This window comes from Bos indicus x Bos taurus, chromosome 28 (assembly GCF_003369695.1).
Source record: "Bos indicus x Bos taurus breed Angus x Brahman F1 hybrid chromosome 28, Bos_hybrid_MaternalHap_v2.0, whole genome shotgun sequence".
In the NCBI taxonomy this organism is placed as follows: domain Eukaryota; kingdom Metazoa; phylum Chordata; class Mammalia; order Artiodactyla; family Bovidae; genus Bos; species Bos indicus x Bos taurus.
Genome location: NC_040103.1, coordinates 7,174,397 through 7,194,735, shown reverse-complemented (window position 1 = coordinate 7,194,735; position 20,339 = coordinate 7,174,397). Strand labels below are relative to the sequence as shown.

Sequence of the window (20,339 nt, the reverse complement as noted above, 5' to 3'; positions counted from 1 at the left end):
CAAGGCTATGGTTTTTCCAGTGGTCATGTATGGATGTGAGAGTTGGACTATAAAGAAAGCTGAGTGCAGAAGAATTGATGCTTTTGAACTGTGGTATTGGAGAAGACTCTTGAGAGTCCCTTGGACTGCAAGGGGATCCAACCAGTCCATCCTAAAGGAGATCAGTTCTGGGTGTTCATTGGAAGGACTGATGCTGAAGCTGAAACTCCAATACTTTGGCCACCTGATGCGAAGAGCTGACTCATTTGAAAAGACCCTGATGCTGGGAGGGATTGGGGGCAGGAGGAGAAGGGGACGACAGAGGATGAGATGGCTGGATGGCATCACTGACATGATGGACATGAATTTGAGTAAACTCTGGGAGTTGGTGATGGACAGGGAGGCCTGGCGTGCTGCGATTCATGGGTCGCAAAGTGTCGGACATGACTGAGTGACTGAACTGAACTGAACTGAAGCTCACTAGTAATGTTCCACCCTGTCATTTCTGATTTTAGTTGAGTTTCCTCTCTCTTTTTTGTCTTTGTCAGTCTAGCTAAAGATCTGTTAACACTATTGATCTTAAAAAACACAACACCAATTTTTAGTTTTGTTGATTCTATCGCTTTTATATTCTCTATTTTATTTATTGCTTCCCTGGTGGCTCAGTGGTAAAGAATCCACCTGCCAATGCAAGAGATGCAGGTTGATCCCTGGGTCAGGAATATCCCCTGGAGAAGGAAATGGCAACCTATTCCAGTCTTCTTGCCTGGGAAATTCCATGGATAGAGGAGCTTGGTGGGCTGAAGTTCAGGGGCTTGCAAGAGAGTCAGATACAACTTAGTGACTAAACAATAAATAACAATTTTACTTATTTTCACTGTAATAGTTATTATTCCTTCCTTCCATTAGCTTTGGGTTTAGTTTCCCTTCTTTATATTTTTCCCTGCTGACTAAAGTGAGGTTATTGACTTAAGATCTTTTTCTTTTTTTAATGAATGCATGTGCAGCTATAAATTTCCCTCTGAGCATTGCCTTTGCAGCATCCCAAAAGTTCTGGTATGGTATTTTTTGTTTTTATTTGTTTCTAAGTGTTTGCTAATTTCCTTTGTGATCTCTTTTTTCATGCATTGGTTGCTTGGGCATGTGCTGTTTAATTCCCACAAATTTGTGAGTTTTTAAGTTTCTTTCTGTTATTGATTTCTCGTTTCATTCCACTGTGGTCAGAAAGGATAGTTTGTACGATTTCAATCTTTTAAATTTATGGAGACTTTTTTGTGGCCTAGTATGTGGTCTGTCCAATGGACCATGTGCATTGGGGAAGAACGTGTATTCTACTATTGCTAGGTGGAGTGACTGTATTTGGAGACAAGACAAAAAAAACCTATCATTGACTTTAATTAGAAAGCCATATCAGAAGGAAACTTATGTAGAAAATGTTTAGTCTACAGGGCTTTCATGCTTATTGAAGTCTTTGAAAGTCTCAGGAGACTTTTCTTCCAAAAGGGCCATAGACAGAATCACTCAGCAGAGAAGTCTGTCCTAAGAGCCTTTCTCTCTGAGCAGTCTCCCCACAGGCAAGTCCTGGGGGACAAGGCAATCTGCTTGGCCCCTCCCAGCCATATGGTCTTGTGAAAGTCCCTTGATAATTACTTAATAAAGCCATAGAACATTCTGCAGGTTGTAAGTCACTTTCACAAACATATCCTTGACGACGCTGGGGACCAGGTTTCACTGCAGTCTATGTATTATGATGGATTCTAACAGTTGGCACTTAAGAAGCAGATGCCTGCTCACTGTCCCTGACCTCAGAATGCTGTCACTCATCACCTACTTGGAAGTCCCGGTCAGATTTTCTGTAAGTGACCTCTTGGCATCTGAAATCCTAGCAGCGTTTGTCCTGCATGGGAAAAGATGGCAGACCGTGGGTTATTCTCTAAGGTTTTATAGAAACACCAAGCAAAATACAACAGAAAAAAGCCTAGAATTCACTAGAATTTCATTTCACTCAATACTCATTAGCAAGAGACAATAAAGGATCTGAGAGAATAGGTAGCTGAGACTGCTGAACAGTAACTTAGCATTTTTCACTCTGCTAAAAAAAGACAGGAAATTAAATGTTAGAAAATATAAGAAATTCAGGCCAAAGTAATGTGTTAATGCTTTTGATGCAATAATACCAGGTCTGGGGGCAGCTAAATGTCCAAATGTGCTCTGGACTTTAAATCAGTGCTAATGGTAAGTTTGTATTTAAAAAAATTAAGCTTTAGAGAAAGACGCCAGATCCACCCTAAATGGTGATTGCATGCAATAAAAGATTGAAGAAAGTCATCAGGCTGTAGGTAGACAAGTATGTGCTCAGTCACGTCCGCCTCTTTGTGATCCCATGGACTGTAAGCCACCAGGCTCCTCTGTTCATGGGATTTTCCAGGCAAGAATACTGGAGTGGGTTGCCATTTCCTCCTCCAGGGAATCTTCCCAACCTGGGGATCAAATCCACATCTCTTGTGTCTCCTGCATTGGCAGGCAGGTTCTTTACCTCTGTACTATCAGGGAAGCCCAGGTGAATAAGTACATGTCTAATCTAAACGGTATCATTTTAAACATTAGTGATTATTATGTAGTGATTAGTTTGCATGAATATTTTACATAAACAAAATAAAAAAATAGAAATAGCCTAATTGGTTGGAAAGATGTGCTCATCAAAAGCCCACAGTAAATGTGGCAAATGCTTGCGCACACACTCACACATGAGGTTCTTGAGGCAATCCAACATCTCAAGCAGTACCATTCAGCAGGGCTATCTACACGGTATAGATATTTTGCAAAATCCTTGATAAGTGCCAGGCTGTCAGCATCCCCACAAGGCTGCCCGCTCTGCACACTCCAGATTACAAAGGCAGGTACATCATACATGGAGTTTTCTCACTAACGGGATGAAATCAGCTAACAGGGAGTGAGGAGTGAATGCAAGTACATCTCCTTGGTGTAACTGAGTTTGCAGTCCCCATAAATGAAGGTACCACGAAAGGGTGGTCAGGGGCATAAAAAACATCAAACTCTAATCCCTGATAACGTATCATGTGTATGTTGAAAAAGACCACCACAGTGATATAACAACAGCATTTCTTTATTTATACCTAAATTTTCCCCTCATAGGCACTGCTGTATGTGCACACAAGCATGGCCTTTGACTCTTGTCTGTCCCTAGCCTCTGAGATTCCCCACGTCATTAGCATAGCGTAGATTCCTAAAAAATATTAGGGGGCCAGCGGGTCTCTTGTGGAGTTACTATTAATAGATGGGGTATAAACACCGGGAACTCCTGAAATTTCCATCAGGAGATTTTTTTTTTTAAGTTCTAATTTTTTTCTTATTTCAGAGTCCCTTCTTCTGGGTGCCTGTCACTCTCAGGGAGGAAGTGCCTGGAGGCTCCCTCCAGCCCTTCTTAGTGAGATTGCTGGGCCTGTGGCTCCCTCTGGGCTCCCTGTCATGTGTCAGAGGCCACCACTATACTGCCACTGCTGCCGGAGTATGCATGCACTTCTTGCTGGCTTGTGGCTCCATGGGTATTCCTCATTTTTTACAGAAAACCTATGAGAAAAAATCTAGTTTTAACAGAAAACCTATGAGAAAAAACTTCACATTTTTTTTGGTTGTTGAGAGTTAAAATTTACAATCCATCATAATACATAGCATTCGTAAGATTTCATTTGTTATGATTCTAGTAACACACTTTTTGATAATTTAGAGATTTACCTTAGCTGAAGTTTAGCACCATTCTAACTCGAGAAAATGACTTTCTCAAGATTTTGACGATGCTAAAATATATAAGAAATATGTAAGACAAATACTATTCTTTAAAAATTTTTTTAAATGTATTTTAAGCGCTGTGAAAAACTTTAAAACCCTCTTTGTTTATATATTGTGGGTGTATTTCTTATGAATCATTCTCATCCATTCTTTAAAGCAGTTTGATCAAGGAGTCCTGCTTGGCCATAATGAGCCCAGATTCAAGAAATGTGAGTACCAGAAAGTCAAAACAAACAAACAACCCCCAAATAAAAGTCCAATTTTTCTTTGAGTATTCTACTTTTCTCCCACATATTATTCAGAGTTCTTGAACTCAAGCAACAGAATTGCATCTTGCTGTCTTAAACAGAATAGGATTTTTTGGAAGGCTCTTTGGGACTGTATGTATCCAAAGGACCTGTTTGGAAAAAGGAGGAATGGGAGAGACCTGGGGACTGACCGGTCAGCAAGCCTTTCTCGGGCTGTTCCTCGGGGTCTGGCCAAGCCCTGGGAGACTGCAGCCCACTGGCCAAGTTCAGTTCTCTCCCTCTCCCTCTCCACTGGATGCTGGCATCTGAGATGGAGACTCTGCTCCCTTCAGCTCCTGCAACAATAGCAAAAGGCTGCTTCCAACAAGGACCAGAGGCTGGGCAGCCAAAGCCAAGCCAACCACCCCACGAATGCCCTTTATACTTGTAAGATTTTGGCAAAGACATTTTAAATCATTTTGTGAGGCAACCATTTCATAAACCACTCGACTGACATATAATTCATGTATCATAAAATTTACCTGTTTGATGTATACAATTTACGAAATGTTGGCATATTTGTAAGACTGTACAACTACAACCACATTCTAGTTTTAGAATAAATCATTTATATTCAAAACTGAAGATAAAGAACTCCATGCCATGTATCATTGGCTAGGTCTGGAAACACCCTTGTTCTATGGAGGTAGGTCTCTAACCACAGCTTCCTATCTCTGCATTCTCTTTATCCGTGACAGCCCAGGTAAGGAGAAGCTCCGGATCTGCACTGCAGCTGGATTCCTATGTCCACATCCTGAGAGGGAAGGGCTGGAGTGGTGGAGCCCCCATATCCTCTTTGTGCCTTCCATCTTCGTTTTACTTTTATATTCCTTCAAGGAGCAAAGGTAGAAGAATTCCTTAGTTCTTTCCAGACCGTCCTCCAGAGGGCAGACAATCCCCCCAGTGGGAGCAAAAATGGAGCCTGTTTCCCAAAGCCACCCCACGGTTCCATCAGGAAGAACCCCTTCCCAAGAGTTTCTGTTCATGGATCCTTCCTTGGTTTGTCGCAGCTCATCCCAGTTCTTGAAATCTGCGTAGTAGGGGTGGAGAGGGTGGAACGAGTTGTAGTTTGTATTCTTTCTAGAAAAAAAAAAATCTCTCAAATCCTCCAACCCCCACCCCAACTCATGTTTATAATGTTCTGGAAGAAACATTAACCTCTCCTGAAAGGTTTAACCTTTTAATTTCACATATATTAATCTTCATAGTCTTTTTTTTACTGGAGTCAATGATACATAATATAAAATGTACCATTTGGACCATTTCTAAGTTCAGTGGCATTAAGTGCATTCACATTGTGGAACGACCATTATCTATCACCTTCAACCTCCAGAACTTTTGAATAATGTTACAAAGCTGAAATTCTGTACCCATTGAACAATGACTCCTCATTCCTGGTCCCTAAGAACCACCACTCTCCTTTCTGTCTCTCTGAGTCTGACTATGCTAGCTACCTCATATTAGTGAAATCAGTTAATATTTGTCCTCTGTGACTGGCTTTTTTCATTAGTATAATGTCTTCAAGGTTCATCCAACTTGTAACCTGTATCAGAATTTCATTCCCTTTTGAAGGCTGAATAATACTCCACTACATGTATTTACCATATGTAGCCATTCATCCATTGATGCACACCTGGGCTGCTTCTACCCCTTAGCGACTGTGAATAATGCAGCTCTGATGATAGGCTTACAAATATCTCTTTCAGGCCCTACTCTCACATCTTTTGGGTCTTCATAGTCTTTTATGCCCATGGAAGAATAAGGTAAATCTGTCATGTGTATGGTTTCCCAGGTTTTCACATTATGGCTTACACAGGAAATGTTTGGCTGTGTAACTGGAGGGGTTGGGAGCCCAGGAAGTCATGGAGGTGACTCCTAGGGGCTCACAGCACACAAGGGAGACATGGGCAGGCAGCCCTGTCCTAGACAGCGACACGCTCCAGGTTCTGACCCCATGTACCAGTGAGAGAGTCATTTCCTAGGCAGGTTGATAGGGAGTCTAGGGGTCCCCAAGGAGAGAGGGGTCTGGAATTCTCAAGGAGGAAGAAAGGACAAACTTTTTTTATTTTTCCACATTCCTTAGGATTATATAACAATAATGTATCCTGCCTAAGGACAGTCTTTGGATTCAACCTTCCGTTATCTTAAAATGTAAATTATGGGAGTAGACCTGGTCTTTACAAGGATGTATCTTGCCTGAGGACAGGGTTATCTTAAAATGTAAATTATGGGAGTAGGTCTGATGAGGTCTTTACAACCTCCAGACATTCTTTGGATTATATAACTTCGTTGTTAACATTAGCAAGCGGGTACTCTTTCTGCCCCCTTCTGATGCCTATGTCAGAAGCTTTCTCTATCTCCTTTATACTTTAATAAAACTTAATTACACAAAAGCTCTGAGCGATCAAGCCTCGTCTCTGGCCCCGGATTGAATTCTTCTCCTCCAGGGGCCAAGAATCCTGGTGTCTTCGCATGATTCAACAACAACCTTTCACCAGCGGTCCCCAACTTTTTTGGCACCAGGGACTGATTTCTTGGAAGACAATTTTTCCATGGACTGGGGAAGGAGGATGGTTTCAGAATGATTCAAGCATTACATTTATTGTGCACTTTATTTCAATTATTATTATATCAGCTCCACTTCAGATCATCAGGCATTAGAATCTCGAGGTCGGGGACCCCGGTGTAGATGCTGTATGTGTGGGTGGCGGGACAAGGTATTCCAAAGAGGCTGTCATCTCCTCTCCATTTATACCAACCAGAGTTTTTGGCCTCCTTAATCAATAGAAATTGACTAGAGGCCAGAGGGAAGCAGGGACAAACAACAGGTTCTCTTGCTTGTTGGCTCCCTGAGGTTGGGCAAGCTTGTTCCTTACACAGGGTGAAGGAAGGAGTATGTCCAGGGGTTGGGCCAGAGGAGTAGCTTCGATGGTTTGCCCACCCCCTTAGACCAACCTGGATAGCATATTCAAAAGCAGAGACATTACTTTGCCAACAAAGGTCCGTCTAGTAAAGGCTATGGTTTTTCCTGTGGTCATGTATGGATGTGAGAGTTGGACTGTGAAGAAGGCTGAGCGCCGAAGAATGGATGCTTTTAAACTGTGGTGTTGGAGAAGACTCGAGAGTCCCTTGGACTGCAAGGAGATCCAACCAGTCCATTCTGAAGGAGATCAGCCCTGGGATTTCTTTGGAAGGAATGATGCTAAAGCTGCAACTCCAGTACTTTGGCCACCTCATGCGAAGAGTTGACTCATTGGAAAAGACTCTGATGCTGGGAGGGATTGGGGGAAGGAGGAGAAGGGGACGGCAGAGGATGAGATGGCTGGATGGCATCACTGACTCGATGGACATGAGTTTGAGTGAATTCCGGGAGTTGGTGATGGACAGGGCGGCCTGGCGTGCTGCGATTCATGGGGTCGCAAAGAGTCGGACACGACTGAAGGACTGATCTGATCTGATCTAGGCAGAGCTTGAACTGCACCTTGGACTGCAACCAGTCAATCCTAAAGGAAATCAGTCCTGAATATTCACTGGAAGGACTGATGCTGAAGCTGAAACTCAAATACTTTGGCTACCTGATGCAAAGAACTGACTCCTTGGAAAATACCCTGATGCTGGGAAAGATTGAAGGCAGGAGGAGAAGGAGACGACAGAGGATGAGATAGTTGGATGGCATCACCGACTAAAAGGACATGAGTCTGAGCAAGCTCCGGGAGTTGGTGATGGACAGGGAGGCCTGGTGTGCTACAGTCCACGGGGTCACAAAGAGACAGACACGACTGAGAGACTGAATGGAATTGAACTAGGAGGTGCTGTGTGAGGGGTCATGTGCAGTACCCTGCTTTTCCTCCTGACATGATACTTTTGCTTCAGGCTCTTCAAAAATGGCAATTGGGATTTTTTGGTTTATTGTGTATCCTCTGTCATAATTTGCCCTAACTGTGCATGTGCACAGTTATTTTTAGTCCCATACAGGTTTTTTGTGGTTGTTGTTGCTGGAGGAGAGGTTTGTCCAGGTGCAGGCACTTCAGCAAAAGGTCTCAAGTCCAAGCCTGCCTCATGGTTCACATGCCCTAGAGAACATGGCCTTCTGTGGCCGGAGGATGAGAGATGCAAGACCTCAGAGCCCCTGGCTGCAGCGGCCTGGAACAGTGATACACATGTTACATTAAATTCCTTCTAGAATCAGGCAGAAGTCAGGTGTGGGAGCAAAGCTGAAAAGACCAGGTCAATTTAGGGACTGAGGCTGCCACTCTGGGGCGCAAGTGCAAGGAAGCCGAGGGACTGGGTTGCACAGGACAGGGAGGCAGAAGCCATACCAGAGATGCAGAGAGGGGGAGGCAGGCACCCCTGGAGAGGGGCGGGTCCGGGAGGAGGATAGGAGGAAACTCTGCCTCGAGACACTTCCTTCCAGGGCTGGACCTTTGCCCTGCATTTCATTTTTGTGAAAGCAAAGTGTGTTAGTTATTCAGTTGTGTCTGACTCTTTGTGATCCCATGGACTCCAGCCCATCAGGCTCCTCTGTTCACAGAATTCTCCAGGCAAGAATAATGGAGTGGGCTGCTATGCCCTACTCCAGGGGATCTTCCCAACTCAGGGATGGGACCCAGGTCTTCTGCATTGCAGGCAGTTTTTTTTTTTTTTTTTTTTTACCGTCTGAGCCACCAGGGAAGTTGTGAAAGCAACTCTTATCTGCATTAAGAACTTTCTTCCCTTGAAGTGGCAGGCTGGCTTTCTGTGCTTTGAGGGTGCGGGAGGATGGGGCTTGCTGGGAGAAGAATATCAGGTGAGGAAGCCAGAAAGTCGGATCTACCTAGTGGGAAAGGAACAAAGATGCCACCAAGACAGCACAAAATGCTTCTTTTTTAAATAGTTTATTCATCTGTTTGGCCAAACAGGTAATGGAAACTGAGAATAATAATTTGCTAAAAAGTTTAGGTCATGAGTACTCCTTTCCCCTAGGAAACAAAAGACTCCATGGTTACAGAGTGCACCATTGGGTTATGACAACATTTCAAAATAAGGTTTCCATTTCGATATGTAACAATGTAAACTTCAAAAATAGTAAACTCTAACCCCCTCATCCCTCTTTACAGATCTATCACAGATAGAATTTTCTGGCAGACCTATAATGTGGAAGTAAACAGCCTGGTGCTTAAAAGTTTCATAAAAAGGTTTGCAGATTCAGTAAATAATTTTTCGGTCTTAGTCAGGAAGTAAAAGCAACCAGCGATTCATCTTCTGCGGACTCTGCCTCACATACACACCGAGACCTGTGTTCTGTGACACTGGTCATCAGCTTTGCCATTTTTGTACGTACAGACATATATATATATAGTATTTTGTTTGTTTCTAAAGATTTCTACATCTAAATGATAAGACGGCGCCAGTGACTTATAATGTCACCTCGCTTCACATAGGTAAAGACAAAAATTCTGTAGAAGGCACTGTAATTTCTCTTGCACGATCTTACACAGACATGTGAGGGCAAGCCAGCTGGGGCTAAGACTTAACTTCCCCTTTCTGTTACCCAGCTTGGCCTGTCCTCCTCTAATCATCACCCCCAGGTTAGCCACAGTCGACGGTTTTCCAAGTCCATTTTCCTTTTCTGCTCCAGCTCTTCATGTCCCATCTACCCACCCATCCAGAAATCCATTTATCCCAATTAATTCAGAGCGATCTTTTGGTTCATTGAAATCCCTTAAAATTAAGAGTGCAGCTCTGGTATAAAACAAAATATGACCTACCATCGCTGAGAAATAATCACAGTGTGCAATGTAATTTTCAGTTGCAAAGATTTGAAACATCTGCCCTGCCATGTCGAGAACACCTGTCATCCCAAGCAATCTAGGCAAGGATCATTTTAAGCTGCTTTACATTCATGTAAAAAGAGCGGAGAGGTTCTTCTTTTCTCTCCCGTATTGAATCAGTACCCTTAAGTGAAAGATCTGATGTGAAAAAAGTGCAAGCAAGTTGGACATGCCAATAAATACCATATAACTTACCGCAGATTACCAAAACTGTACAGGTATGTACACCTCACTGAGGTTCCCCCTGTCAGGAAGAGATTCCGAACCCCCCTCGTGAGCGGTTGCCGCAGAGTCCTAGGGCAGATGGTCAGCGGGCGAAGGAAGGCCGGGCCCTTCTGCTCTTGCTCTGAAGCCCCAAGCCCAGGTCCGCTCCACCCTCAGCCGCCTCCTCCTTCTTCCTCACTTTGAGGCGAGTGAGCAGCTTAATCAACCAGACGTCCCACTCCTCAGGCAGGAGGAGGAGGAGGAAGCCCAGGCCGATGATGATGATGGCAATTACCCGGACGCCGTTGAAAACGATCTTACTGGTGTAATGATCAACCACTGCAGGAGACAGAGAACGGAGGTTACCCAGGGGCCGACAGGCCTGGGCAATCAGGAGGTGGGGGACCCCGCCAGGCCAGGGCCTGGGGCAGCCCTTTCTGCGGGGTGGACGCTGTGCTGCCTTGACCAGGTAGGCAGAGCTGCCTCCAGCAAACCCCCCTTTAGAAACGCTGGCTGGTGGGAGCGGCCAAACTGACTTGACCTGGCACCTTAGTTTGCACATTGATTTGTCTGAGAGACAAAACAAAACACGAGGGGCACTTAGAGACGTGTGTGTGTGTATACATGTGTGTGTGTGCTCAGTTGCTCAGTGCGTCTGACTCTTTGCGACCCCCCTGGACTGTAACTGTCCAGGCTCCTCTATCCATGGAATCCTCCAGGCAAGAATGCTAGAGTGGATTGCCACTTCCTACTCCAGGGGATCTTCCTGACCCAGGGATCGAACCTGTGTTTCTTCCATCTCCTGCATTGGCAGGCAGGTTTTTTTTTTTTTTTTTTTTTTTGACCACTAGTGCCATCTGGGAAGCCCTGTATATATACTGGTTGGCCAAAAAGTTCATTTGGGTTTCTCATATGCTCTCCTGGAAAAACCCCAGTGAATTTTCAGCCAATCCAGTATATACCAAAATTGATTGTGGCCACCTCTGGGATGCCAGGACAATTACAATGTTATTCTCTTCTTTCTATTATTGGTGCTTTTCACATTTTAAAAAGATTATTTTTATATTTTTGGCTGCACCCCACAGCATGTGGGATCCCAGCTCCCCAACCAGGGATCAAATCCGTGCCCCCTGCATTAGAAGTGCAGAGTCTTAACCACTGGACTATCGGGTAAGTCCCATATTTTTATGTTCTAAAGACCAAACTCAACCTGGTTCTTTGAAAGTAATAGATACAAACTTTTACTCCACTCCAGGGTATTATTAGCATGAGGCTCTAATGCCACCTATGTCATCGCTGATTATGAACATTTATTAAAGGCCCAAGAAGCTCATTTCTGACCGATGAGATGAGGGAACAAAATGAGAACAGGATTCACATCAGTTCATACAAATCTGGATCATCATTCTCTTCATAACTAAAGATCAAAAGCGTTCCAAGTTGTTTTTTTTTTCCTTTTTTTGCTTTCTTTTTCTCTTTTCTCAACTAAATCAAACAAAGCAAATTTGGAGGCAGGCCTCCACATAAAATGGTTGTCTGAGGAGGCCTTACAAATAGCTGAGAAAAGAAGAGAAGTGAAAGGCAAGGGAGGAAAGGAAAGATATACCCATCTGAATGTAGAGTTCCAAAGAATAGCAAGGAGAGATAAGAAAGCCTTCCTTAGCATATTTCCAATGCAATTTTTGCATATTTTCCAATGCAAAGAAATAGATGAAAACAATAGAATGGGAAACACTAGAGATCTCGTCAAGAAAATTAGAGATACCAAGGGAACATTTCATGCAAAGATGGGCACAATAAAAGACAGAAATGGTAAGGACCTAACAGAAGCAGAAGATATTATGAAGAAATGGCAAGAATACACAGAAGAACTGTACAAAAAAGATTTTAATGACCCAGATAACCACGATGGTGTGATCATTCACCTAGAGCCGGATATCCTGGAATGCAAAATCAAGTGGGCATTAGGAAGCATCAGTACGAACAAAGCTAGTGGAGGTGATGGAATTCCAGGTGAACTGTTTCAAATCCTAAAAGATGATGCTGTGAAAATGCTGCACTCAATATGCCAGCAAATTTGGAAAACTCAGCAGTGGGTACAGGACTGGAAAAATTCAGTTTTCATTCCAATCCCAAAGAAAGGCAATGCCAGAGAATGCTCAAACTACCGCACAATTGCACTCCTCTCACATGCTAGCAAAGTAATGCTCAAAATTCTCCAAGCTAAGCTTCAACAGTACGTGAACTGAGAACTTCCAGATGTTCAAGCTGGATTTAGAAAAGGCAGAACAAGAGACCAAATTGGATCCACTGGATCATAGAAAAAGCAAGAGTTCCAGAAAAATATCTGCTTTATTGACTACACTGAAGCCTTTGACTGTGTGGATCACTGTTGTGGAAAATTCTTAAAGAGAAGGAAATACCAGACTAGCTTACTTGCCTCCTGAGAAATCTATATGCAGGTCAAGAAGCAACAGTTAGAACCAGACATGGAACAACAGACTGGTTGCAAATTGGGAAAGGAGTACATCAAGGCTGTATACTGTCACCCTGCTTATTTAACTTACATGCTGAGTACATCATGCAAAATGTTGGGCTGGATGAAGCACAAGCTTTAATCAATATTTCTGGGAGAAATATCAATAATCTCAGACATGCAGGTGATACCACCCTTATGGCAGAAAGCAAAGAGCCTCTTAATGAAAGTGAAAGAGGAGAGTGAAAAAAGCTGGTTTAAAACTCAACATTCAAAAAACTAAGATCATGGCATCTGGTCCAATCACTTCATGGCAAATAGGTGTGGAAACAATGGAAACAGAGAGTTTATTTCCTTGGGCTCTGAAATCACTGCAGATGGTGATTGCAGCCATGAAATTAAAAGACACTTGCTCCATGGAGCAACCTAGGACCTCTGACCGACCTAGACAGCATATTAAAAAGTAGAGACATTACTTTGCCAAGGTCCATTTAGTCAAAGCTATCATTTTTCCAGTAGTCATGAATGGATGTGAGACCATAAAGAAAGCTGAGCATAAAGAAGAATTGATGCTTTTGAACTGTGGTGTTGGAGAAGGCTCTTGAGAGTCCCTTGGACTGCAAGGAGATCCAACCAGTCCATCCTAAAGGAAATCAGTCCTGAATATTCATTGGAAGGACTGATGCTGAAGCTGAAACTCCAATACTTTGGCCACCTGATGCAAAGAACTGACTCCTTGGAAAACACCCTGATGCTGGGAAAGATTGAAGGCAGGAGGAGAAGGGGATGACAGAGGATGAGATGGTTGGATGGCATTGCCGACTCAATGGTCATGAGTTTGAATAAACTCTGGGAGTTGGTGATGGACAGGGAGGCCTGGCGTGCTGCAGTCCATGGGGTCACAAAGAGTCGGACACAGCTGAGCCACTGAACTGAACTGAACTCCACACAAGGGAGAATCAGATTGTTTTTTTTAAAAAACTCAGTTTGTGAAAGAGTTTCTTGTGACTTGTATGTGCAGCTTTTGAAGCCTGCCGTGCTGGCCCTCCCTCTGCATCCCCTACCCTGCCGTGTCTGCCCCACGAGGGGGCTGCTCTGTCATCCCACTTCCTGTTCCTCCAGTCCTCCTGCCCATCCCCTTCTTCCTGCACTTCTCGCCTCCATCTAGAGGCTGGGCATAGAGGTAAAAGGCAAACCTGAGAAAAACATTTTGTTAGCAGTTCTTTTGTGGAATTAAAGCACCTCTTTTATCTTCCTCTAATTTGGAAACATTAATTTTTAATACCGGCAGAACAACCTGTTAATTTACAAATGAAAGAAAGTGAAAGTGTTAGTTGCTCAGTCGTGTCTGACTCCTTACAACCCCATGGACTGTAGCCCACTAGGCTCCTCTGTCTATAGAGTTCTCCAGGCAAGACTACTGGAGTGAGTTGCCATTTCCTCCTCCAGAGGATCTTCCTGACCCAGGGATCAAACCCAGGTCTCCTGCATGGCAGGTGGATTCTTTACAGTGAGCCATCAGAGCCAGTCAGCCAGTCCCACGAGCTATGCTAGAGAGACTGTCAGAAAGCCCAGCAAGGGCTCTGCTCTGACAGGTCGGAGAACCACAGACTCCTCTGCTCCTCCTCCCCTGGAGAACTGACTGTTATTGCTTCCTCTGATATACTGCTGACCTTCTTACATTGCAGAGGATTCTGATTAACCTCTCACACACTGGCTGCATGATACAGTTCTTATTCTTGGAATGAGAATGCTCTGTGATTCTAAAGACACGCTAAGATGCAGTGGGGGTATGTTGATGAGTCATTTTTCTGAAGCCTGTGGTGTGTGGACACAGACAAGCTGGACCACTTTTCTACCAGCTCTCCAGCTGCTTAGGGGCTTCCTGCCTTTGGAAGTTCTGCCTCATAAATCATTTCATGTGGTCCTCCTATGAACCAAGGTGATGACTCAGGGACAACCTTCATTTTTAGGGGATAAGTAAGGGCCCAGAGAGGTTATGAGAGGGGACTGGTCACCCTCCCTCTGGGCAGGTGCCAGGCCAAAGGAGTCTGGGACCAGGGTAAGACATATATAGACCGTATGGAATGCAACGCAAGGAAGACCTCTGGAAGTTGACTGTGGTTTTACCTATGCTTCCAGGCTTATTATCACCAGACTGAACAGGATATGGGGTTGCCATTCCCTGGGAGCCTAGTCCTCTAATGTCCCAGAAGTGGGCAGGTCGGGAGATGGCTTTGGCAGGAGCTGTGCCAAGGTCAAGGGGGTGAGTGCTCTGGGAAGTGACTCACAAACAGATTCTACAGGGAGGTCAGGTATGACTTAGGGAGATTCTGGGAGGAAAACCCAAAGTTCATAGCAGCATGAGCCAGGAAAAGGAAGGAGGTGAGGGGGAGGTGATGGCGCGCTTTAGAAGAACCGACTGAGTGTGCTTGTGAGTCCCCAGTGACAAACAGAGCCGGGTCCTGAGCAGCTGGATGAAGGGCTCTCTTCTGGGACTCCGGGAGCAAGGTCTACACTTCTATAGTTGTGGACGTGTCTCTATTTCATGCCTGCCACACCCTGAGCTAACATTCTCTTCTAGAAAGCTCCTTATGAAAACTAAAAAACTTTTTTTTCTGCTACCTGTTCGTCTCTACTGATCAATAATATTAATGATATTCATCTCTGATCTCCACACTGGCTCAAACAAAGATGATTTTAGACTTTCTGTACCTTGGTGTTATATGTGAAAATCAATCCACTCTGAAGAAAATGCTGCGTGTGTCACAAACGTCAACATTTTACCCAAGTGGTTTCTTTCTATACAGGAGGTTAAACCTGTACACTGTACCAGGCAAGCAAGAATATATGTGAGTATGTGTGTGCACGTGTGTGCTTGTGTGTGCGTTTATAAACAGATACAGAGAGCCATAGAAGTTTACCTGCATTCACAGGTACGCTGAGGACGATTCCAAGAGACATCAGAGTGGGATATGTAACAGCAATTCCAAAATTTAATACAATATTGAATGCTGAAATAAAGAATAAAAAGATAGGTGTTATGCATGACCAGCCCTGACCTTCTGTCCTTTCTGGCCTATCAACCTCAGCTTCTCTGAGAAGGCTGGAGTCTAGGTGTTTCGCTCTTTATTCTGACTTGGGTTCCTGCAAGGGCTCCAGGACTGGGTATTAGGGCCAAATATCCTGATTACTTAGGCCTTTTCTCTTCCTTGAGCTCTGAAGAAGAAGAAAGAAATTTTAAAAAGCTAACCAGTGAGAAGGCACTAGAAAAGAGGATGAGACTATCCTACTTATCTGACTAACTTTGCTTTTTTCTGCTGCTGGCAGTGATTCTGGGATGACTATGGTCAGGAGCTTTGGGATGCACATTTTAGATAGAAATGGGTGAGGCTCCTCCTTGGATGCTTCCCTGCCTAGGACCAGCCTTATAGCAATTACTGGTGGTGAGGATGATGATGATAATGAAGTAATGGGGATGGTGACACAAATAGTGATAATATTTACTGAACATCATCAGGCAGTGTTCTAAGAGCTCTGTGTGGATTATTAACCAACTCTAAGCTTGTACTGCTTGCTGCACGACAGGCCAATAATTGAAAGGTCAGTTGCTGGAGCAAGGAATAACAACTTTATTCATAAAGCTGGCAAACTGAGAAGATTGTGAGTTCATGTCCCAAAGAACCATCCAGTCTGGGTTAGAATTCAGGCTCCTTTTGTACTAAAAGGGGAGAGAGTAGAGTCGAACACTTCCTGGTTCCCATCAGTCTCCAGAGAGGATGTGTTCATTTCTTCCTCTCTACAGTCATTCACAAGTAGGTCTAGTCAGGTTATTTCCTGTGAGCTAAACAAAGGTATTTTAGCTTAATGCACATTACTTGGGGAGCATTATGTATAATTTAAGCTTGTAGGCATCATCCTTTTAGTGATAAACTTGTAATAGAATACAGAAGTTTCTTCCCTATTATATTATTAATCTACCAATTTCTAACCAGCCCTATATTCAATGGAAGGACTGATGCTGAAGCCAATACTTTGGCCACCGGATGTGGAGAACCAACTCATTGGAAAAGACCCTGATTCTGGGAAGGATGGAGGGCAGAAAAAAGAGGGGGGTGACAGAGGATGAGATGGTTGGATGGCATCACTGGCTCAATGGATATGAGTTTGAACAAACTCGGGGAGACAGTGAAGGACAGGGAAGCCTGGCGTGCTGCAGTCCATGGGGTTGCAAAGAGTTGGACATGACTTGGCGACTGAACAAGAACAAGCAGCCCTATAAGTAATGTACTGTTATTACCCTTAGCTCCTGGTTCTCTGCTCAGAGCAGCCATGACCATGGTTACTACCACAGCAACCCTAGTCCTGGAATTAGAACTAGTGTCATCATTACAAAGGCTTTCCTTTTTGCGACACAATGACCTAGAAAACCGTGAAGAACTTGAGGATAATAATAGACTTGCTTTTCTCCTTCAGGGCATGGGTTTCTGGATCCCACTGTCAGTCCCTGCTTTCTGGGGATTCTGGCAGGGTAGTCGCCACTTACTCAATAAGAGGACTGAAAATCCACAAAGGTTTCCCCATGGAATGTCATCAAAAGAGCTCCAGTATTCCACTTTGGTAAAGTAGAGGATGACAGGAATACAGGTGATGAACAGGATGTTAAACACACCCAGAATGGAGAGAAATAAGGCGGCTTCTCCAAACTTAGCACTGCCGAGGAGGAGCTTGAACAGGACCTGCCGGAGAGAGCAGAGGAGCGGGGGTGACAGTCTGCCTTGGGCTCCAACGTGCCAGGGAGAAGCGAGTGCCCTTGGTAAGCTGGGGCTGGACCACGGGGCCAACGGCCACGTGACGGTAAATTCCACCTCACGTGGCCTTCAGTGAAGGGCAGCAGGGTTCCTCCATGCTCAGTAATGTGGCGATGGAGAGTTACTCCTCGGGTACACAGAGAGCATTTTCAGGAATCATGGGTTTTCACACCACGCTTGATTCCTCCGTGCTGTATCCATGACACCACATCGCAGCCTCATGGCATTGAAGATGAGAAAGCCACATAAATTAGAAGTCACTCCAATTAGAAGTATCTGCCATGATTGCATGGGCTTCCAAGTGGTGCTAGTGGTAAAGAACCCGCCTGCCATGCAGGAGACCTAAGAGACCCGGGTTTGATCCCTAGGCTGGGAAGATCCCCAGGAGGAGGGCATGGCAACCCACTCCAGTATTCATGCCTGGAGAATCCCATGGACAGAGGAGCCTGGAGGGCTATGGTCCATAGGGTTGCAAAGAGTCAGACTTGATTGACGCGACTTATTACGCACGCAAGCCACGATTACACATTCCTTTCGGGAACCCCTAACATTCATCCCTGAACAGTTTGAAAACCACTGCCCCACCCCCCAAAAAGGGATCTGGCTACAAAGACATTTCCTATAAACCAAATGGAGAGGTTTTACAACACTCACAGCTTACCTCTGCTCCAGTCCACCACCCACATTCCAGACACGGCATGGGGTTTTAGTGGAACACTCCCGATGGATTTCTTGCCCCTGTTTGTACACATCTCAGATGCATGAAAAGCCAGGAAAGGGACAAAGGTGGCTGGAGAAGGCGGGAAGCTGAGCTCCCAGGGAAAGCAGGGCCCCGTCCAGCCTCCGTGTTAACTACATTGTTCACAGTTACAGAACTGATGGTCCAGTTTCAGCCTCTGCTTTGTTCCTCCTTCTTCCTCTTCCAGTCATTTCACATCTCTTTGGGGTATCTCTGGACATTTCTGGGCAGGAAGCATGCAAAGGGAAATGAAGTCAAGTCCTTTTACCCTTCTGCCCACCAGCCTGTCTGGATAAAGATCAGCCAGTGGAGGAGTTGGAAATGTAAGTCTAAATCAGAATATTTGTATTCGTGGTGGACGGAGTATCTATCCACTCTGCTTCCCATTAGCATGCAGCTCATTGAAGAGAGCAGAGTAGTTAAGTATTTTCTGTATTTGGACAGTGGCTCTGGAGTCACGAATGGGGCTAGACTATCGCATCCTCTGGGTGAGATGTATTCCTCATGGGCTGTGTTTCTCTCTCTGAGGGCAAAGGGCAGGGAGCTGATGAAGATAAGAGGGTACAGTTGGGATTTCCCTGGTGGTCCAGTGGTTAAGACTCCGAGCTTCCAATGCAGGGTTGGGGGGTACAAGTTTGATCCCTAGTCAGGGAACTAAGATATCACAAGCCTCAGGCCAAAGCCAAAAAAAAAAAGAAAAGGTATAGTTATTTCATTTTACACACACATAAATGTGTTCCTCCCCATGCTGGAAAAGTTCCTTTTCTTAGAACTTTCTATAGTCATTTATTTTCTCTGTCTGACTATCTGGATCCACAAAAGGCCATTAAGTCTCAAAGCTACCATGTAATTTTTCATTGAATCCACCAGGTCAGTTTTCCAACATGGAGACCAGAAAATATTTGCATTCTTGACTAGGGATCTGAAGAGAAGGGGAAGCAAAGTGGGAGAGCCGTTGAGAAGTGTGATGGAGCAGAGAGGGTGAGAGATAAGTGTGGGGGGAATCACTGTCTTCTCGAGACGTGCAGTTCGCACACACACACCTCCAATGGTTCCCAGCATTTTGTCAAAAATATTTTATAATTCCATATGATAGTACTGTGCTTTTATTTATTTAGTCTAAAGCAATACTTGAAATGCACATGGATTCATGTTGAATCCTGGTGGCCTCAAAAACCATGTGATAAAAGATTTCAAAGCTGCAGGAGATATTTCAATTTTCATGTCTAATCTTATGGGAAATTATCTGACCAAACACAGAAGCAGGCAGTTAGGGCCCCCGATCCTTCTCTGTGTGTGGGTGCTAAGTCTCAGACCTGTCAGACTCTTTGTGACCCCATGGAATGTAGCCCACCAGGCTCCTCTGTCCATGGGATAAGGCAAGAATACTGGAGTGGGTTGCTACACCCTCCTCCAGGGGATCTTCCCTACCCAGAGATCAAACCCACATCTCTCATATCTCCTGCATCGGCAGGCTGGTTCTTTATTACTAGCATCACCTGGGAAGCCCAATCCTCCCTTGTTGGGCCAAATAAGGAAGTCACTCATTGAATTCAGTTGATCCACCTATCCTTCCACCCCTTTTATCCCAAATGTTGCCAATGTATGGCCATCGATGGAAACGTCTGGAAAGCCAGAGCCAAGAGCTGCTGCACATCTCCACATTGTCAGGCTCGCTGCGCCCAGTGCTCCTCTTCAAGCACCAGCTCCAACCACGGTTCCCTCAAAGCACCGAGCCAGCCAGGCCAGGAAAGCCCAGAGGGCCCGCTCCCTGCGCCTACCTTGTAGAGGGCGGACATGGATGCCGAGCCCACCACCAGGGCTATGCCAATGACGGAGTGGCTGTGGAAGCCATCCGCGTAGGTCATCATCACGATCCCAGCGATGGCGAGGATGGCAGCCACGATCTGGATGGAAGGAAGACAGGGCAGTCAGAGCAGTGGCGAGGAATCGGAGGGGCCCCTACGTGCCAACAGGGGTAGAAATGTCTGCAAGCGTGCCGTGGAGAGCGGCAGGGCTCCCTTTTAGTCCTTCGGAGACCATGCAAAGGCTGCTTTCCTGTCTGAATATTTGTCCCTGCTTGGAAGGGGGCACTCGGCAAAGCCTGGGGTGAACCAAGGACCGGAAACGGTTGACTGCAAGGAGCAGAGCTGCGACTCGGCATCATGTCGGGGGAGGGGCGGCCATGTGATTCCTGGGGCCGCCAGAGGCGGGTGGTCACAG

General features: G+C 45.0%; 1 protein-coding gene across 2 annotated transcripts in view; it reads right to left on the bottom strand.

The window, feature by feature from the left end:
* Window positions 1-8,934: 8,934 nt before the first annotated feature.
* SLC35F3 (solute carrier family 35 member F3) overlaps window positions 8,935-20,339 on the bottom strand; it is a 426,467-nt gene continuing 415,062 nt past the window's right edge. For both annotated transcript variants that reach the window (XM_027530750.1, XM_027530751.1), the window contains 4 exons: window positions 19,898-20,023; window positions 17,113-17,305; window positions 15,491-15,580; window positions 8,935-10,429 (listed from right to left, as the gene is read on the bottom strand). In XM_027530750.1, coding sequence (XP_027386551.1) covers window positions 10,194-10,429; window positions 15,491-15,580; window positions 17,113-17,305; window positions 19,898-20,023 — 645 coding nt within the window. In that variant the 3' untranslated portion in view covers window positions 8,935-10,193. The remainder of the gene's footprint in view (window positions 10,430-15,490; window positions 15,581-17,112; window positions 17,306-19,897; window positions 20,024-20,339) is intronic.